At 37.0% G+C, this 16,299-nt stretch overlaps 1 protein-coding gene across 2 annotated transcripts in view; it reads left to right on the plus strand.

The window, feature by feature from the left end:
- Positions 1-550: 550 nt before the first annotated feature.
- The window catches only part of galnt2 (UDP-N-acetyl-alpha-D-galactosamine:polypeptide N-acetylgalactosaminyltransferase 2), a 76,489-nt gene continuing 60,740 nt past the window's right edge, over positions 551-16,299 (plus strand). For both annotated transcript variants that reach the window (XM_081351935.1, XM_081351936.1), the window contains exon 1: positions 551-812. In XM_081351935.1, the coding sequence (XP_081208061.1) occupies positions 717-812 (96 nt within the window). In that variant the 5' untranslated portion in view covers positions 551-716. The remainder of the gene's footprint in view (positions 813-16,299) is intronic.

The following is a 16,299-nucleotide window of genomic DNA, read 5'->3' on the forward strand; positions in this document are numbered from 1 at the left end:
ATATATGTTTTTTTTTTTTTTTTTTTTTTTTTTATACAGGCCTTCTTTACATTTTGTAGGTAAATGCATAATATACAGTCATGGGATCTAGAATTCTTGGTTACAGCCTTGGTCCCTAATTCATTCCACACATGAAACTATTCAAATTTTAATTCAATGCATTTTTGTTAATTAATTAGGCTACTTACAAAGTTAAAAATGAATACATTTTATAGATAGATTTAATAAAATAGTAATAAGTAAGCCGGCCAAAAGACAGTGTGTGTGCACAATATAAGCCAGTAGGCTACACATTAGGTTACATAAATGTGTGCATTAGCGGAAAGTGAGCATATTTTTCTATGACTTCAGAAAAAAGAACGTAACACTATAATAATATGTTTTTGTCAGACTCAGATATGCAGAATGAACCAAACAATGATTCTTCGATGGATGATCTTGATTTACAGGCTAACGATGGATGTCCCCACCCCCAACCCTCCCCCGTCCGCGTCTCTGTGGAGCGTGATTGGATTAAAGTCGGTTACCCTTTCCCCTCTAACCCGGTGATGCTGGCTGTTTCCTGCTTCTTCTTCTGTCCAACAACCGCTGCTGCTGGTGAATTCGTGTTAGTTGAGCGCTGTAGCCACAGCGAGACGCAGAACGTGGACGTCAGTGGCTTTTCACGGCACAAACCCCGAGTCAGCCACTGTATTATCCCATCCAAAATCACAGCAATGCGCAGGAAATCTAGGATATTATTATGTTTTGCTGTGCTTTGGGTTCTTGGCATAGCATATTATTTCTATTCGGGGACAACGCTGAGTCGAAAGGTAGGTTTTTCGTTTGGCTGCTTTCTTCGTGTTTCACACTGCTGGATCGGCGCAAATATAAGTTGTTTGAGGTCATTGTTTCGAGATATTTCGTTTGCGGATGAATGAGGAAAAAGCAGTCACTACGGCGATAGAGAAAACGAGAGAAGCCCACACGTTTAAACAGCCAAAGTCTATTGAGGGGACTCGCAAAGATTGTGTTATCGCTATACGTGCTGTGATTTAACTGCGAGACTATCACATAACCCGTTTGGTTAAACTGAATTAAAAGCCTATGATGTTATGCTTCTTTCTAAAGGCGTATTTATTCCGGAGTCGTTTTAAATGCTTTGTTACGCCGATTTTCTTTAGGGGCGAGAGGGACGTTGGTTGGCTATACAAACATGACTAACTTGTATGTATCATAAATGATATACATGTTACTTTACAAAACGTTACTATACAAACTGTTCATGATATATGCTATAAGCTATGAGCAGTTTGTATAGTATTTGTAATGTTACAAGGTAACTTAGTGTTAAAGGCAAGCTACATTTAAGTCATGGGGTTGTTTCGGTTATCACATTTGAGAGCTAATATTTAGTCTGGAACTTTTTTTTATTACTGGTCGTGGCGACTATGATTCTTCTGAGAGATTCGAGTACGTTCAGTGAAAGATTCGTTCAGAACCTTCAGTGACACTTTCTGCTGTTTACGTCGTTACTCCAGTAGGTGGCGTCGCAATGGAGTACCTATGTATTTGTGTGTTGTAAGTCGTTGAATCGTTCGCTATCAAAATAAGAAACTACAACAGCTGTTAGCACTATTGTGATATTGCTTTTTGTACTACAAATCTGTAGTAATTTATATTTATTAACAAATAGTTGTCCCGTTTGTATCAATCTTATTTTTAATTAGCTGTACTAAAACACTCGGTTGTGCTGCAAAGTGGTACTTAATATATTAATTTGCGATAAATTGTGATTTCTTTTTAAGCAAATAATTTGACCGTTAACTGCACTGTTAATTTTCTTTAGCAGCTTATAAATCAGAATTATAACATTAACTGGAAATAACCTCCTTCTGCATTGATAAATAAGGTGGATATACAAATCGGGACTGTCGTAATATAAAATGTGTAATCTTTCAAATTTCCAATTTCGTGCATTTACATTAAGTTTTGATCCCTAAAAGCTGCATGTCTGGATTCCATTAATCATCACTTGACAGTGTGTGCATCTTGCACTTTTGAGTGAGGGTGGTATACCATGAAGCCACACTTTTTAGTAACATACCATCTGGTCTCGAAGGATGTTTGCTGAAATTCCTTCGCTCACAGGCAAATATTCAGCTTGTGTGCGTCCCTTTATATTGAGTGACGTGCACTGTCTTGAGGTTTTGTTTATAGCCGTCCATCAGCCGCACTAATCCAACTCATTTTCTGGTATGAGTGCATTTGATATTGTGATAAAGGCACAATGAGGTGAATGGACCACTGCACATTTGGGAATTGCTCCCTTTTGGCACATTACTGAATGTAATGCTATTGTTTGTAGTGTATCAATCACAGTTTGTTGTTCACAAGTCGTTATTGTCCTGTAAGTTGTACTGCAGACCTAGTGAAACGTTGTGTTTTGTATGTATGGCTGAAATGGCAATACTGGACTTTAAAGACTTTGCTGCATAACTACCACTTTCATACTGGTTTATTACAGTTTTATCAATAACCTCGTAATGTATGAAGACGGCTGCTTGTGGATTTGTTTTTAAAGCGTCATGTAGTGTAGCATAAGCAAGTGGATGAACAGCTGGTTAGTGCTCCTTCATCTGGCTCAGGGCACTTCACATTCAATCCCTCTCTTTGTTGAACAAGACATCGATGCTGCTGTTGTGCACAGCTTGTGTTCATTCATATCCTTAAGACTCATTGAATTAATTTTATTGAAGTGTTTAAATTGACATGACCTTTACCTTGTCCTTTTTGCATTTATTTCTGTGAGAACTGTGCTAGTTACGCAATAGATTTTAAACAGATGTCAAAGATCATGTCTCAGCGAGGAAATGAGTTCCTGCAACCAGCGAGGGTGGACGACAGCCTCGGGATGGCGGCGGGGTTGTACAGATGCTCATGCAAGTTATGCAAGGGTCGGATTCTGAATGTTTTCTCTTTCGGCTTGGTTTTGGGAGCCGGGGCTGCTCTAGGATGCGGGCGGGATAGGGAAACAGGGGGCTTTTATCTCCACCGAGAAATGCGTTTGATCTGATATGTGCTCCACAACACAATTATTGACATGCTGATTGTTCTGCCCTTGTTGGCAGGATTACAGTGGCGGTGCTGGGATGGGGCCGTACTGCTTTCACTCACTTGTTCAAATCAAAGCTTGTTAACATCAGGATGAACCAAAGTGCATGACAGATTTGGTCAGCTCTCACAAAGCTGTGTGCGCCTTCCTTTTTCTCTTTGTTTCTCCCTTTGATACCAGAGGAAAATATGTCATTTGGGTCTGTTGACTGTCATACAGATTAACTTAATGTGAGGAATGAAAGCAAAGCAGTGGCCCTCCTTTTATGTGACTAGAGAGACTGTGAGTTTCTCATGTACAGTGCTGTGAATTTTGAGGACGGCCGATGCTAAATACTAGGGAATGCCAGAGAGCTCCTATAACGCCTCGTGTCCTAAACAATTTTGCGTGGAAGAAAGTCCTGGACGTTGATATATGAGGTTACGTTTTACTCACCATGGGTGAATTGGGTTTAAATTTGATGGGCAATATTTGAAAGCTTCTTTGGCTTTATCTCTTCCATGAGATACGTCTGTGCAAAAAAAATCTGCAGCCTTAAAAGTATGATGCTTTTGTAGTTCTTTGCCATGGGATGTTTTTCTATACCTCTTATCTATCAGCTGAGCTTCAAAAGACCTCAATATTTTTTATGGTTGCTTTTAAGTTGGCAACCGGATTTCATGAGATTATGTTTTGTCATCTTGTTGAATCAGCTGAGTTTAATTCTAGAGGTTAAATCAGGGGCCAGGGCCTTATGTTTTAAACATGAACTACTAGTTACAAACTAAACTGTAAGTGTTCCTCGTAATGTTTTCTCCTTTGATATGAGCCGACGATCATATGAGACACATTGCTTTTTATGACCTGACCTTTGACAGGGACATGGTTGTGTCCTCCATAAAGGATTTAAAGACACTGAAAGAGACTCTTTGGATATAGGCTAATTGATAACTGAGTGACCTCAGTGGTCAAAGGTCTTGGACTTGCAGAGTTTATAACCATGGAATTCCTCTGTCTCTGTCCACTCTGTTTCTACCAGATGGAGGCAAGGGCTTTAGCTGAAATAGTGAGAGTGAATAGGCAAGTTTTAAATGAGTTTTTTTTTGGATAAATGCCTGTGGTTAATAGAAGCTCAAGATATTTTCATGTTTTATTCTATGCCCCACTCATGAGATTTGTCAGAATCTTAGTGGTGGTGATGTTAAAGTAATGCGACTGGTGTAGTTAATTTACCCTTGGTGCTAAATTTGATCCACTATTGTTATATTTTAGATTTACATTTTTACAATAATTTATTGCTTCCTTAAAGATAATTTTTATTTGATAACTTTCTGAGTTCCAACTCCAAGATATTAAAGTCATTCCTTTAAAAAAAAAAAATGAAATACAGCACTTTTTAAAAAAATAAAATAAGTAAAATATTGCATTAGAAGACATGAAGCACAGTGAATACTTTTGAAGTATTGTCTTGTCTAAAGATTCAACTTTTTTTTTTTTAGGTCTTTGGCATCGGAAATGAATTTTCTGTAATATTTGGTTAGATAAAGGCCTCTGTGGGGATTTGCAGAAAGCCTTTTCAATTCTCCCACAACTGCCTGTTCTGTTAGGGAGTGAGATATGAAAGAATTAATACATCCCTGCTTACCACTTCACATTGTCAGACAATTTCTCATAATCTCTGTTCTTAGAATCATTCTTTATGCATCCGTGCTTGATTCTAGACTTGTAAACTAAAGGCACTGTTCTTTTTCTCATTAAGCAACTCTTTCCTGGTTGTTTTTAGATGATAATTGAGTGAACAGGAAGAGGAAGGAAAATTTGGGTTCCAGTTCAGTCTCACCCGAAGGCTTGTCAGCACACTGGCCGTGAGCCAGGAGGAAGTGATGCAGGAATTGCAAAATCTATCAGAAAATAGAATGAAATATGCGCTAGCAAAAGAAAATGAAGTTTAAAAACATGAACTCACATCTGTTGACAACTTAACTTCCAAAGGGTCTGCAAATATTACATGTGAAGGTGGAAAACGGCAAGCCTGTTTACCCAAAGGGACAATGTCTAGGGAAATGTATCTCCAGCTGAATATGATAGAGAAAATCGATTATCCTCTGCAGGGTTGTCATCTTTCTGTATTTTTCACATTTAGTTCAGTCATCAGTCTCTGCATGTCTCTGTGAAATATGTATTAGCAACTGCGAGATGTATATGAGTGCAATGCAAATGAGAAGAAATGAGCTTTTGATGTTAAGGTTCATTCATTCTTCAACAGGGTTTAGTTACTGGATGTTCCCCTTGTGGGAAAACTCTGTGACATCATTCTCTGATGTTATCTTTTATGATTAACACCGCCAGCCGCCTTATTCGTCCATCGAGACCTAGATACAAGTGCTTTTCACATTTTGTAGGGATGTTTGTAGGAAACAAAAATCAAATGTTTGGGTAAAAAATCAATGGTTGGGTTATTTTGTTGGTAAATTATTGTGTAGTCTAAGGTGCCCTTGAACACAGTTTTTGTTAGATGGACGTTGTGTTGGCGTCTGTTAAAGCATCTTGCACGACACTGCGTTCTAAAAATGCAGCACTTAAGGTAAAAAGTAAAAAAAAAAAAAAAACACCTTTAGACTCCTTAATTGTCATATGCCAGCTATAAACATTTTAATTTATTTTATTTCTATTAAAATTAGTATGAATGCAGCTTTTATGACCTTGTATTGAAAAATGTATTTCATTTTATTCATTATATTCATGTAATTCATTATAATGAATTTAAGGACAAATGTGGCTTAGTAATGGAGAATAGGTAAAAGAAACAAAGATACACACTTTCACTTTTATATTCATGTGTATTTTTAACCTAAAATTTGATGATTAAAAAAATCAGGCACATTGCGTCAACTACACTTTACATAAATGATTGCCCTTCATCTTTTGACTTTTTAGTTCTGTTGTCAAATTTAACATTCTTGTGTCGTGATAAACATCTCTTTGTATCAGCTTTAGTTTTATCACTCTTCTGCTCCATCATATCCAAGACATAACAAAAACTGAGTGCTTGTACTTGATAAGCATTTACTGGCTCAAGCTTTTCGAGATATCTGTGGTGAAAATAGTTTAGACGTTTTTGAGCCTAGGTTCCCACCAGTCAATCTTAGTATGGAAAGTAGAGGGAATGGAGCTCATGAAAGGAATATTTGTAACTCATGATTTTCTTGCGTAAGAAACCAATACCACAGCAGAGAGTCTAGCCTTGGGAAATAAAAAAATCATTTTTTATTTTTTGAGGATATTTGTCCAGTGGTGCCAGGTGGACTGTATATGTGCTGTGTGCATCTTCAAATGATCTTTCTGATAGAGTAGATGTACAGTACAGTACAGTACAGTAACAGTCTAACTTAAAGATATAGTTTAAGATCAGGAATCAGGATATAATTGACTGTGGCTATTTAGAAGATTTCGCCACAAGAGCAACATAATCCCCCTCTGTCCTTTGAAATAGAGATGAATATCAAATGCAGTAAAGTGTGTCTCATTGTTTCCAGCATTCAAGCCTAAAGGCAGCTCTCTCACAGCAAGAATGCAAGGACTTCAAAAGACCCAAGAAAAACAACCCCCCTAAATGCAGTTAATTATTTCACTTAAAATCATGGAAAATATTCCTGATTATATTGCCTATGTTCTTAGTGGTGCTTTGATTATGCTTGTAATGACAATGTGATTTAGAGAAGCGTTATTCATTGTTATATAGGGATTCACAATATAGCTGCACCAGCACCTTATCGGTTATTAATTTCTCTGAAATATTTGTATTTAGCCTATTTATTTATCAGTATTGGTTGATACCCTATTGGATATTTATTGGTTAATTTTTGGGTATTAATTTTGTTCGGCCTATTTTAATATTTAAATTACTTTTGCCACCATCTTCCTTTTATTTAAAGGGATAATAACGATAGATCGGTAATGATGTGTTTGTGAATTAATTAATGTTTTGGACCAATAAACTTTAATTGTTACTTTGAAATGTGTAAACTCTATATCACACTCTATAATACCAAACTAATCATTAAATTATAATATATGATATTTATTATAAACTACATTATTATGAGAACTTATCTGTCGATTGTACATTTAGAAATACAATAAATATTTATCAAGTTGAGATGCCTAAATATTTAGTGTATTTATTAAATTAAATTAAAATTTATTAAACAAAATATTATCGATTTATTGTATTGTATATTTGTGGTCATTTTGAATGGCAAGTTTTTCCCCACAGTCACTGTTCATGGAAACCAGTAACACATCCTAAGCTTGAACATCCGCTTTGTGTCTACGGCAGACACATATGCTCTGTCAGCTTGTTTGAAATACCATAGCACGTTTCCCACATGGATTAAACAAAGATAGTCTATGAGCGCCGAGCAGTCAGAGTTGTTTAGACGATATGTAAGGGCCCGGTTCTTTATGTATCAAGACATATACACTAATGGGAAAACACTGAGAATATTGCCAGAGGCCATGAACGTGTTGAAGACGAGGTTTTCCTAGCCAAGTGCTTCCAGGCTGTTTGCCACCTCGGCATCTCGAAGAGACCAACAGACCAGTGAAATTACAGCCATATAATTTTAATGGGGTTTTTGAATAGCCTCCAGTGATGTTTCATCATCTCAGCGTAAGACTTTACAAAGCTGCTGATTAAAAGCTACTTTTGTACCATGGTAAGCTACGTACACACCTTGCACTTAAATAGCCTACACAACCCTAAAGTAAAAACCTCTGTATTTCTCCTCACAAAAAGTAATACTGTCATTGTGCTTAAGATATTTATGGCTTTCTGATCCAGTAACAAATGATGCACAATTTCAGAAAAGCACGTGATGTTTTTTTTTAAATACTTAGCCAGTGGAAAAAGTACATCAGAGCGACGCCAACTATGTGACTGGTGAGCTGGTAGCAGTTATTCTCACCAGATGTTTGGTCTGTTTAACAGCTTAACTGCCAGCCGGTGTTCACTTTATCTGCTTCACAACTTCATTTCGGCCTACGGGGCATGTGGTAGAAGAGCAAGTCACCAGAAACAGGATTGAGCCACAGGAAGTCACCATCCACAATGACTGACAGAAATCAACTGCAGCGGTGGACTTGATTCACTGAAGAGTTTTGTCAGCTTGTACGTGCCTCTTGTAGCCTGATTGAAAGCATTTATCGAGAATGGCTTTTCATTTTTCAGAGCAATCCCTCAACTTGTTCAGTGCTAGATGGAGAGCAACTAAGTGCCTGCACAGATGCATTGTACAACTGATGTGATGTTTGAACTAAATTGCCTTCACTGATGCCACAATGTATAATTTAACCCATACAATTTAGTCTGAAATTCTTCTGCGCCAGATTTCAAACTAAATCGAGAATGCAGCAGTGTAATCATTCTCGTGGCTTTGTAAAGCTCAAAGCATCAATTACATACTAATTAACATGCAGTGGAGGGCAGACGGTGCTCAGAAATGCTGACTGCGGTCCCTTGTCTTTCAGCCTGATGTTACCTTTCATGCATATGCAACCAAAGACTCCTCAGAGAATTTTAGCCCTGTCATTTCAAAGACCAAAGATGAGAAACTTTTTTTCTTGCATATTCTTTAGACTCTCAAGGGTAATTGTGTTAATTGTTGTGACTAGTTAAGTAAGCATGAAAGGCCTGTAAGTGCGTTTACATACAAAATCATCATCTGACCAATGGGGATCATATACTTGGCAACTTTGTAAATGGTTACTGAGAAAAACTAGGCATCGTGGATAAACCACTGAGGGTCACACACAGACTTTTAGGTTGTTTCGAACACAACAAACTCACACAGAAACATGCAACTTGTTGCTAGGAGACTGTGTTCTTAAATCGGCTCAAAATATCAAAGGGTTTGATATCTTCTGACTTGATGGAATCAGAGTCTGAAGTAAAAAAATCAGTCTGTGCCCATTATACACTCCACGTGAAATCTGTCAACACCGACTGCCTTACATTTGAAGACTGGCTCTGACTTTCGGCTGTTAACGTAAACTCCTTCAGACTAAATTGGTGCAGAAAAATTTGTGTAGTCTGTTCCAGCCGTAAAACAGTACTTTGTTTTGTGAACACTTTGGTGTTTCTTCTGTGTGAATACAAAACAAGCTAGTACGAAGAATATTTTCTTCTATAAAATGAAAGTCAATACGGCCCGTCCAGGGTTGTTTTAAACCCCAAGTTTTCTCAGTGTCTTTTGTCGTCCACAGAAGAAACTCAGTCATACAGTTTAGGAATGGCGAAAGGGTGAGCAAATGATAATAGAATTTTCATTTCTGGGCAAACTATCCCTTAAAACTAAAGTATTGACAGATCTTTTCTTCCATGTCTGTGACAAATTGTTAGAGAGTTAAGTTTTTAAGTCCGAAATGATTGTAGAAGTCTGGCATATTTAGTTATGTAATGTTGATTAAGAATGCACCATCTTTCTGCAAGTGGCTTGGTTGGGCTGTGTGTGGTGTGCAACTTATATAAGGGGAGTGGAGTTGAGTCTGTCCGCAAAGAGGTGACGAGTTTCAATGTAGTTTACAAACAGTAACTGAAAATCCTGCATAACGCACCTTTAAGAATGTAGGTTTATTATATCTGCGTTTATGCAAACATATGTTTTTCCACTAATAAATCTTCTTCTTGCATGTTTTGACCATGAGCTGAAGGTTTGTTAATTAGGCAGGCTTTGTTAGTCCTGTTGCATTTAAATGAACAGGCTCTCATTTGGATATCTTGTTCGATGCGACGCCAGCTTTGCTTTTAGGGAGGTGTGGCATCCGGCAGAGGTTCACTGCTTATCGAATTATTTGCAGGCACACCCTGAGCCTCTGCCAGGTCTGTGGCTTCCATGAGTGCTCCGCATGCATCTTCATTAACATTACAGACCAACCAATAAGCCATTTGGCTTGGTCTTACTGGTCTTTTTTTTTTTTTTTTTTTTTAACCCTAACTGTGCCTGAGGGCTCTGACAGTCCCTCATACCTGTCCTGTTTAATTAATTTACATACCTTTTTTAATGAAAGGTGAACATCTGTGCTGTGAGTCATTCCACTTGGTCCAGATCAGTGAAGGACACAAGCTGAGTCAAAGAAAATGAGTTCTTTATTGCTTTTGAATTTGAAGTCCTTGATGTGTGATAGAGGTTTGTTTTCTGGGTTCAAAAAGTTTGACAAATTTGACATATAAAGTCGATTTACTAAACTTAAGAAAACTTCAGTGGTTCTCAACTCACTGTAGCTGTTGTTGTTTCCGTCGGCCAGCATTTTGTCGGTCAAAAATAGTCGATCTCCGAATGCAACTTAACGGGGAGGATAGTAAAGATGGAAAGCTCCTAAAAGCTCAGTTCCGTATAAATTCACGGATAATTTGTTGTTTTGTCGTTAGCGAAAATCAATATTGACTTTGTATTTGAAAAAGGATCCTCGTATAAGAATCAGTTCATTCGCATTCGGAGATCGACTATTTTTGACTGATAAAATGCCGGTGGACGGAAACAACAGCTAGTTTTTTAAAAATAGCAATTTTGATGCAATCTGACCGAAAAAATTAGCAATTTGACCGAAAACGAAGATACGGTCAAACTTAAACGTGGCGTTCCAACTTCCATTCTAATTATGCTTTTAAACTAAAGTTTGCCTCGGGTTGATTAACAAAAATAAATACCCTAGATTACATTTTGGTGTTACTTCACCTGCCTTTTTTTGCAAATGCTGTGCCACAGTGCCATTACTGGGTTTACAGACTTTACCAGTTGTTATGACTACGACATTTCAAGTAATTATAAACCAGACAAGGTAATGGAAACAAGTAAATTGTGTTTTCATAACCTTTAATCAATTAAGTTTATAATATTATGCTATTGTTAAACTAAGCGATATGTCCCTTATTGTGTTATAATCCACATTACGCCATAAACGCTGCCGATTGAGCTTAACTTGTACTGAACCCGGAACATTAATTTAAATGATTATCAGCAAATGGATGCTTTGCATGTTGATGTATCATTGTGGTAGTTCTATGGTTTTGCATTATCTTTCTTGCAGTAAGAAATGCAAGGAAATAAAACTATCATTGTATTATCATTGTATAACTAGTGAAATGTACTCCTTTTGTCAGTGTTGTAATTCATATTTTTGAGAATTCCCCAGGTTTGCTAATGAAGCCTTAGCATAGGGCTCAGACAGATTGGTGAACTGATCTCCGCAGCCTCTAGATTGACAAGTCGGGCCTGCAGAACAGCCAATTTGCACTTGTCTTCATATGCAAAGTGACGGCCTCTGGACACCCAGTGCATCTTCGCAGTCAACAGCTTCTCACCTTTTGCCGTAGCAGTTCGCTGGCATGTCAGTAAGAAGTAGTCTAATTCTCTGACAGGATGCCTGATTTTGTTTGGCATAAATTTACTCTCTGCATAACAGGTTTCATTTCATCTTGATTGAGGGTACACTGCTGAAAAATAGGTGCCACTACACTGACAGAGAGATTGGAAAGAACTCCTCCTCTGTCTCACAAGCATCTTAAAAGGACAGGTCACCCAAAAAGGAAAACTTATTTCTTTTTCAGTATTAACTGTGCCTTGTGTCGTTCTGAACCTGTATATTTTTCTTTCTTCTACGGAGGATATATTTTACTGTTGTTGTCCATAGAATTAAAGTCAATGGGGTTCAAAATAACATTGCACCACACTTATTGTTATACATTTATTGTAAAGAAAAAGAAAAATAGAAAAAAACCTGAGACATTTTTTAAAGTATCTTCTGTTCCACAGAAAAAAAAAAGTGATACAGGTTTGGAAAGACATGAAGCTGAGTAAATGATCCCCCCCCCTAGTTTTGGGTGAACTGTCCCTTTAAGATCTTTTATCCTGAGAAATCTCAAACAAAACAACTGATTCCAGCACTGCTGTTATTTATTGTACAAACACTCTGAATGTCATGCTATTATAGCTATGACAGAGAGGTCAACGCACCTCTTTTATTGACAGTGTCCATAGAGTAAAAATATAGGTGACAGTTCAAGCAAAAAGTCCATCGTTTTTGTGGTTTATTCAGAATTTATACTATTTGCATGCAATGCACCTTTAGTGATCTCTTCCTTGAATGGCTAAAGCTACCAGTAGAAATTTGTCATGTCACTTCTCTGCTGAAATGAAACCTCTAGGGTGAAATGCATAGCATAACCTCGATGTGAGAGCGCTAACTGCCTCACAAATTCAATCGTGCTCAAACACCATCGGGCCAATGAAAACATGCAGCCTTTCAGTTCAAATTGTTGTCACAAAAAAAAAAAAAGAAGAAATCCAGTTTTTCCCCTAGCACATTTTTATGCTTTTCCTTCAAGTCATGAGTTTTGATTATTCACTTTTGAAAAAATGCTCACGTCTGCAGAATAATTACTTTCCCTGATTTGACATGCAAATAATTGTTTAGGAATGGACAAATAGCTCAGTTCATTTGGAGGCTGTTATATTTTCTCCATATACTTATTTATTATTTGGGAATGTTATTTGAAGAAGAATTACTTTGTGGAGAGGAACTGAGTTCTATTCAGTCTGATTTTGAACAGATAAGCCAATAATTGACAACAGATTCACTGAACATGATCTAACTAGCATGTGTTTTACTTCTTCCTTTTAGGCGTTTCTTATGTACCAATTATGAAAAGGGACTTTTGGAGTTTTACAGAATCTCTTATAGTTGTTCTTTACATGACACAATTGGTGAGTCATGTAACCTGTCAAATAGACCAGGCACATAAATCGGCTCATATTTGTCCCTTTTGATTAACAGGATTGGTTGATGAGCTGTTCTTGCGCATATGCACATAATGCAACATTTATAATTGTATGGTATGTATGTATGGTATGTATGCATGTACTGTCACTGATTTATTTAATATCTAAACTATATTTGTATATTAATTATATATTTATACAATTTTATTCATATTGGCCACTGTTGTCTTGGTGTCATCAGGCACTGATCACTATAAACCAGTTTCTGTACTGCCTCAGAGATCCATAATGGACTTTCCTTGATAATGTCAATGAAATTTTATTTGTTTTCCCATTATCTCCCCTTAAGGGACATTTCTGAATACTTTTAAGTGAAAAACACTTTAAAGAATGTGGCTAAATGCATTAAAGCAATCACTAAGGAGAACCAGATTTCTTTTAAACATTGCTTGTAATAAACATTATCTACTGCCAAAAGAATTAAACCATAAGCCACTGAGAATAACTATTTTTGTGTGAAGTATTTCCTTGCCCAAGCTAATAAAGAAAACGGCTTAACATTCCAAAGCAACATGAAACTAATATTTCTCTCAAACCTGAGTAGTCATAAACACTGTCTGTATGCTAAATGATGATGTTATAATTAAAACACCAAGCTACGTCTCGTCTACATTAATCCGTATAGATTTGAAAACTGAGTTTTAGTTTCAAAACGCTCTCCTTTCACATTAGCGGTTTCAGGCGTTTTCCAAAAGTTTCTCATCCACACTGAAACGTCGGAAAACGCTAAATTCACCTTACAGCGCATGCGTAAACCCTCATAAAAGTTCACTGAGATGATACAGACAGAACAAGTTATCACGCAATTCTTCTGGCAGAATCATTTTATTTAGCAAAATATCTAACCATTTTCTGATCCGTCCAGTTCGCACTCACTCACCATTATATGTTTGGCCTATAACGCAACTGCTCTCATATTTTGTTTCAGGACAGCAAATGTGAGTGAATTTTCTGTCATCTTTGCAGGACTGTGATATAAAGAGTGTGCAAGTAACATTTTAGCAACTGTGTGAAAGTGAATAGCACATAACAGGCACAATACCAGTATAAACATGAACATCTATTGGTGCAATATGCGTCACATGACTAAACGTGTCATCGTTTTCAAATACCTCCGATTTCACAGTCCACATTACAACGCGAAAACAGTGTTTTCAAATGTATCCACTTTGGAGAGCGTTTTCAAATAGCTTTCTCTTTTTTCATTAATAAAAACGCAGTCTCAGTGTGAACCAAAGGCCAAAACGTAAAGAAAAATATGCGTTTTCAAACGAAAACGTATTAGGGTGGACAAGGCCTAAATTTCACCTTAGAAATCTGCTACAAAGAAAAAGCATAAAGGTGCAGTGTTTGGTGAGATATTGTGTGGTTAAATTTGCAAAATGGAGGAAGTTAGCAAAACTGCGGAAATTTCTTCTTACATCTTTTAACATATAAAAATATGGTCTTTCTCAATTAATTATGGCATTGTTTTTTTTTTGCCACTAGATTAGGTTATAAATTATTTCCAACATTACATTATAAGGAGAGTTTGAGATTAATTTTGGTCTTCCTAGAGACGATGGTTTATTCAGGTTAAATATGGCTTAAATAATTTTGCAAAACGGTCTTCTATGGAAAAATGAAATATGAAAAAGTTTTTCCATATTAGTTTGTCTGTTGACAATGCTTATATGATCTGACATTCAAAAATGCTATTTTTATATCAGCATGCAGTCAAGCTGTTTTTTTATTACAAACTTTTATGACAGAGGCCGTTAAATACAAAACGTATTGTTTTTCTGCTTCGATTTAGGGGACATTGTTATATTGACAGTAAATTTGTGTCCAACACAAAATCCATTTGTATTTTTCATATAAAACATTGTCCCACAATGACTCAATGATTGACACCACTTATTCTGATTAGCGAGCTAAATAAAGGCCAAGTCGAAGGAAAAAGTCAGTATGTTTCACCAGATAATTCGATTTGTATGGTATTATGAGTTTTGGGTCAAGAAGGTTTCAGGGTGCGTTGTATGCATTTTTGCATCCTCACTGTGTTCTCCTTGTTGGTCTTGGAAACTGGGCTTTGACTCAATCTGATTAAGTGAAATTTGATATTTAGGCAGAATGGTGAGAAGATTACCTTCCATTCTAGTTGTTTAGAGTTCTGAATTATTGAAGTATCACACCACACTGCTGCTGTGGTGCTTTTAATGACAAGTTTAGATCTCCCTTAAACTTTTTTTATGATTATAGTACTATAAAATGATCATGTGCACAGCATATTCCTTTCCAAACCATTCCCATATCAGACCATAAAATGCATTGGGCTCATCATTCAGCATCTGTTGTGCAGAACTGTACTTTTTATCAGTTTTCTAACACTAAACTTCTGTTGTATATTAAGCCATTTGTTCTCTGCCAACATTGACACGCAGCACCACCGGTGTCCATATGCAAAACTCGCCACATTCTTCCTCAGGTTTCAACTTGTTGTACAATTTTTCTCCCTTAAGTCATAGATTTTAAATGTCTGTCCAGAAATGGTAAATGTTGAAGTTAGATGGAGGCTTTTAACACCGATAGAGGGAGGATTGTGGGTATTTTGGGCTTTGCATGAGATGTGAGCATGGCTTCCAGGTTCAGCTTGAGATTTATTTTTTATTGCATTATCACAATAAGAACCAGTTGTCGTTTGCAATAGGAAACCATTGGAAATGTTTCTCAGTTGAAGTTTTTTTTTGTGCAGAAAATTGAGAAACTCTGATCAGAACCCCTCAAAGGTTTTTCCATGTATGGGAAGAATGTATTTTTAGCCTACAGTTTCCCCATCCCGAAGGCTTGGAGAATGGGTGCCCCACTCCTGGGGAATGAGGTAATCATCCTTTAATCTAACAGTAGAGTTAACGAGAATAAAACAAAAGCAGGCAAATTGTTTTAACTCTTTCTGCCCTAAAGGCAGTGCTTTCAGACATCTGAAACTGTATTGGTGAGATCTGTAAAGCTTAAAGCAAAATGATGCATGTTCAGTTGGCAAGATTGGAATTTCATTCTAATACACCATTTGCATATTCTGTTCTGAAACACAGATAAGTGAAATGATATAAAGTTTGAAATTTCCCAGTGCTGTTATACTAAATATCATCAGTCTTTGAACAAAGCTTGGCCAATAATAATAGAGAACCGGAACGAATTATTGTCGAAATTACGGTATATCTGGAGCTGGAAATGGGAGATTTGTTAATGGAACATGCTCTTGATCTCAAAGCTATTGTGCCGAAACGCAGCGTTTTTGTCAGTCTAGGTCATGCCCTTGCCCACAGCATGACAGAGGCAAGTGTGGATGTTTAGCCTGTATTTTCAGCTGTCTGCCCTCCCTCACTGGGTTAGGCATTGTTTGGG

This window comes from Scardinius erythrophthalmus (genome assembly GCF_964197995.2).
Source record: "Scardinius erythrophthalmus genome assembly, chromosome: 21".
In the NCBI taxonomy this organism is placed as follows: domain Eukaryota; kingdom Metazoa; phylum Chordata; class Actinopteri; order Cypriniformes; family Leuciscidae; genus Scardinius; species Scardinius erythrophthalmus.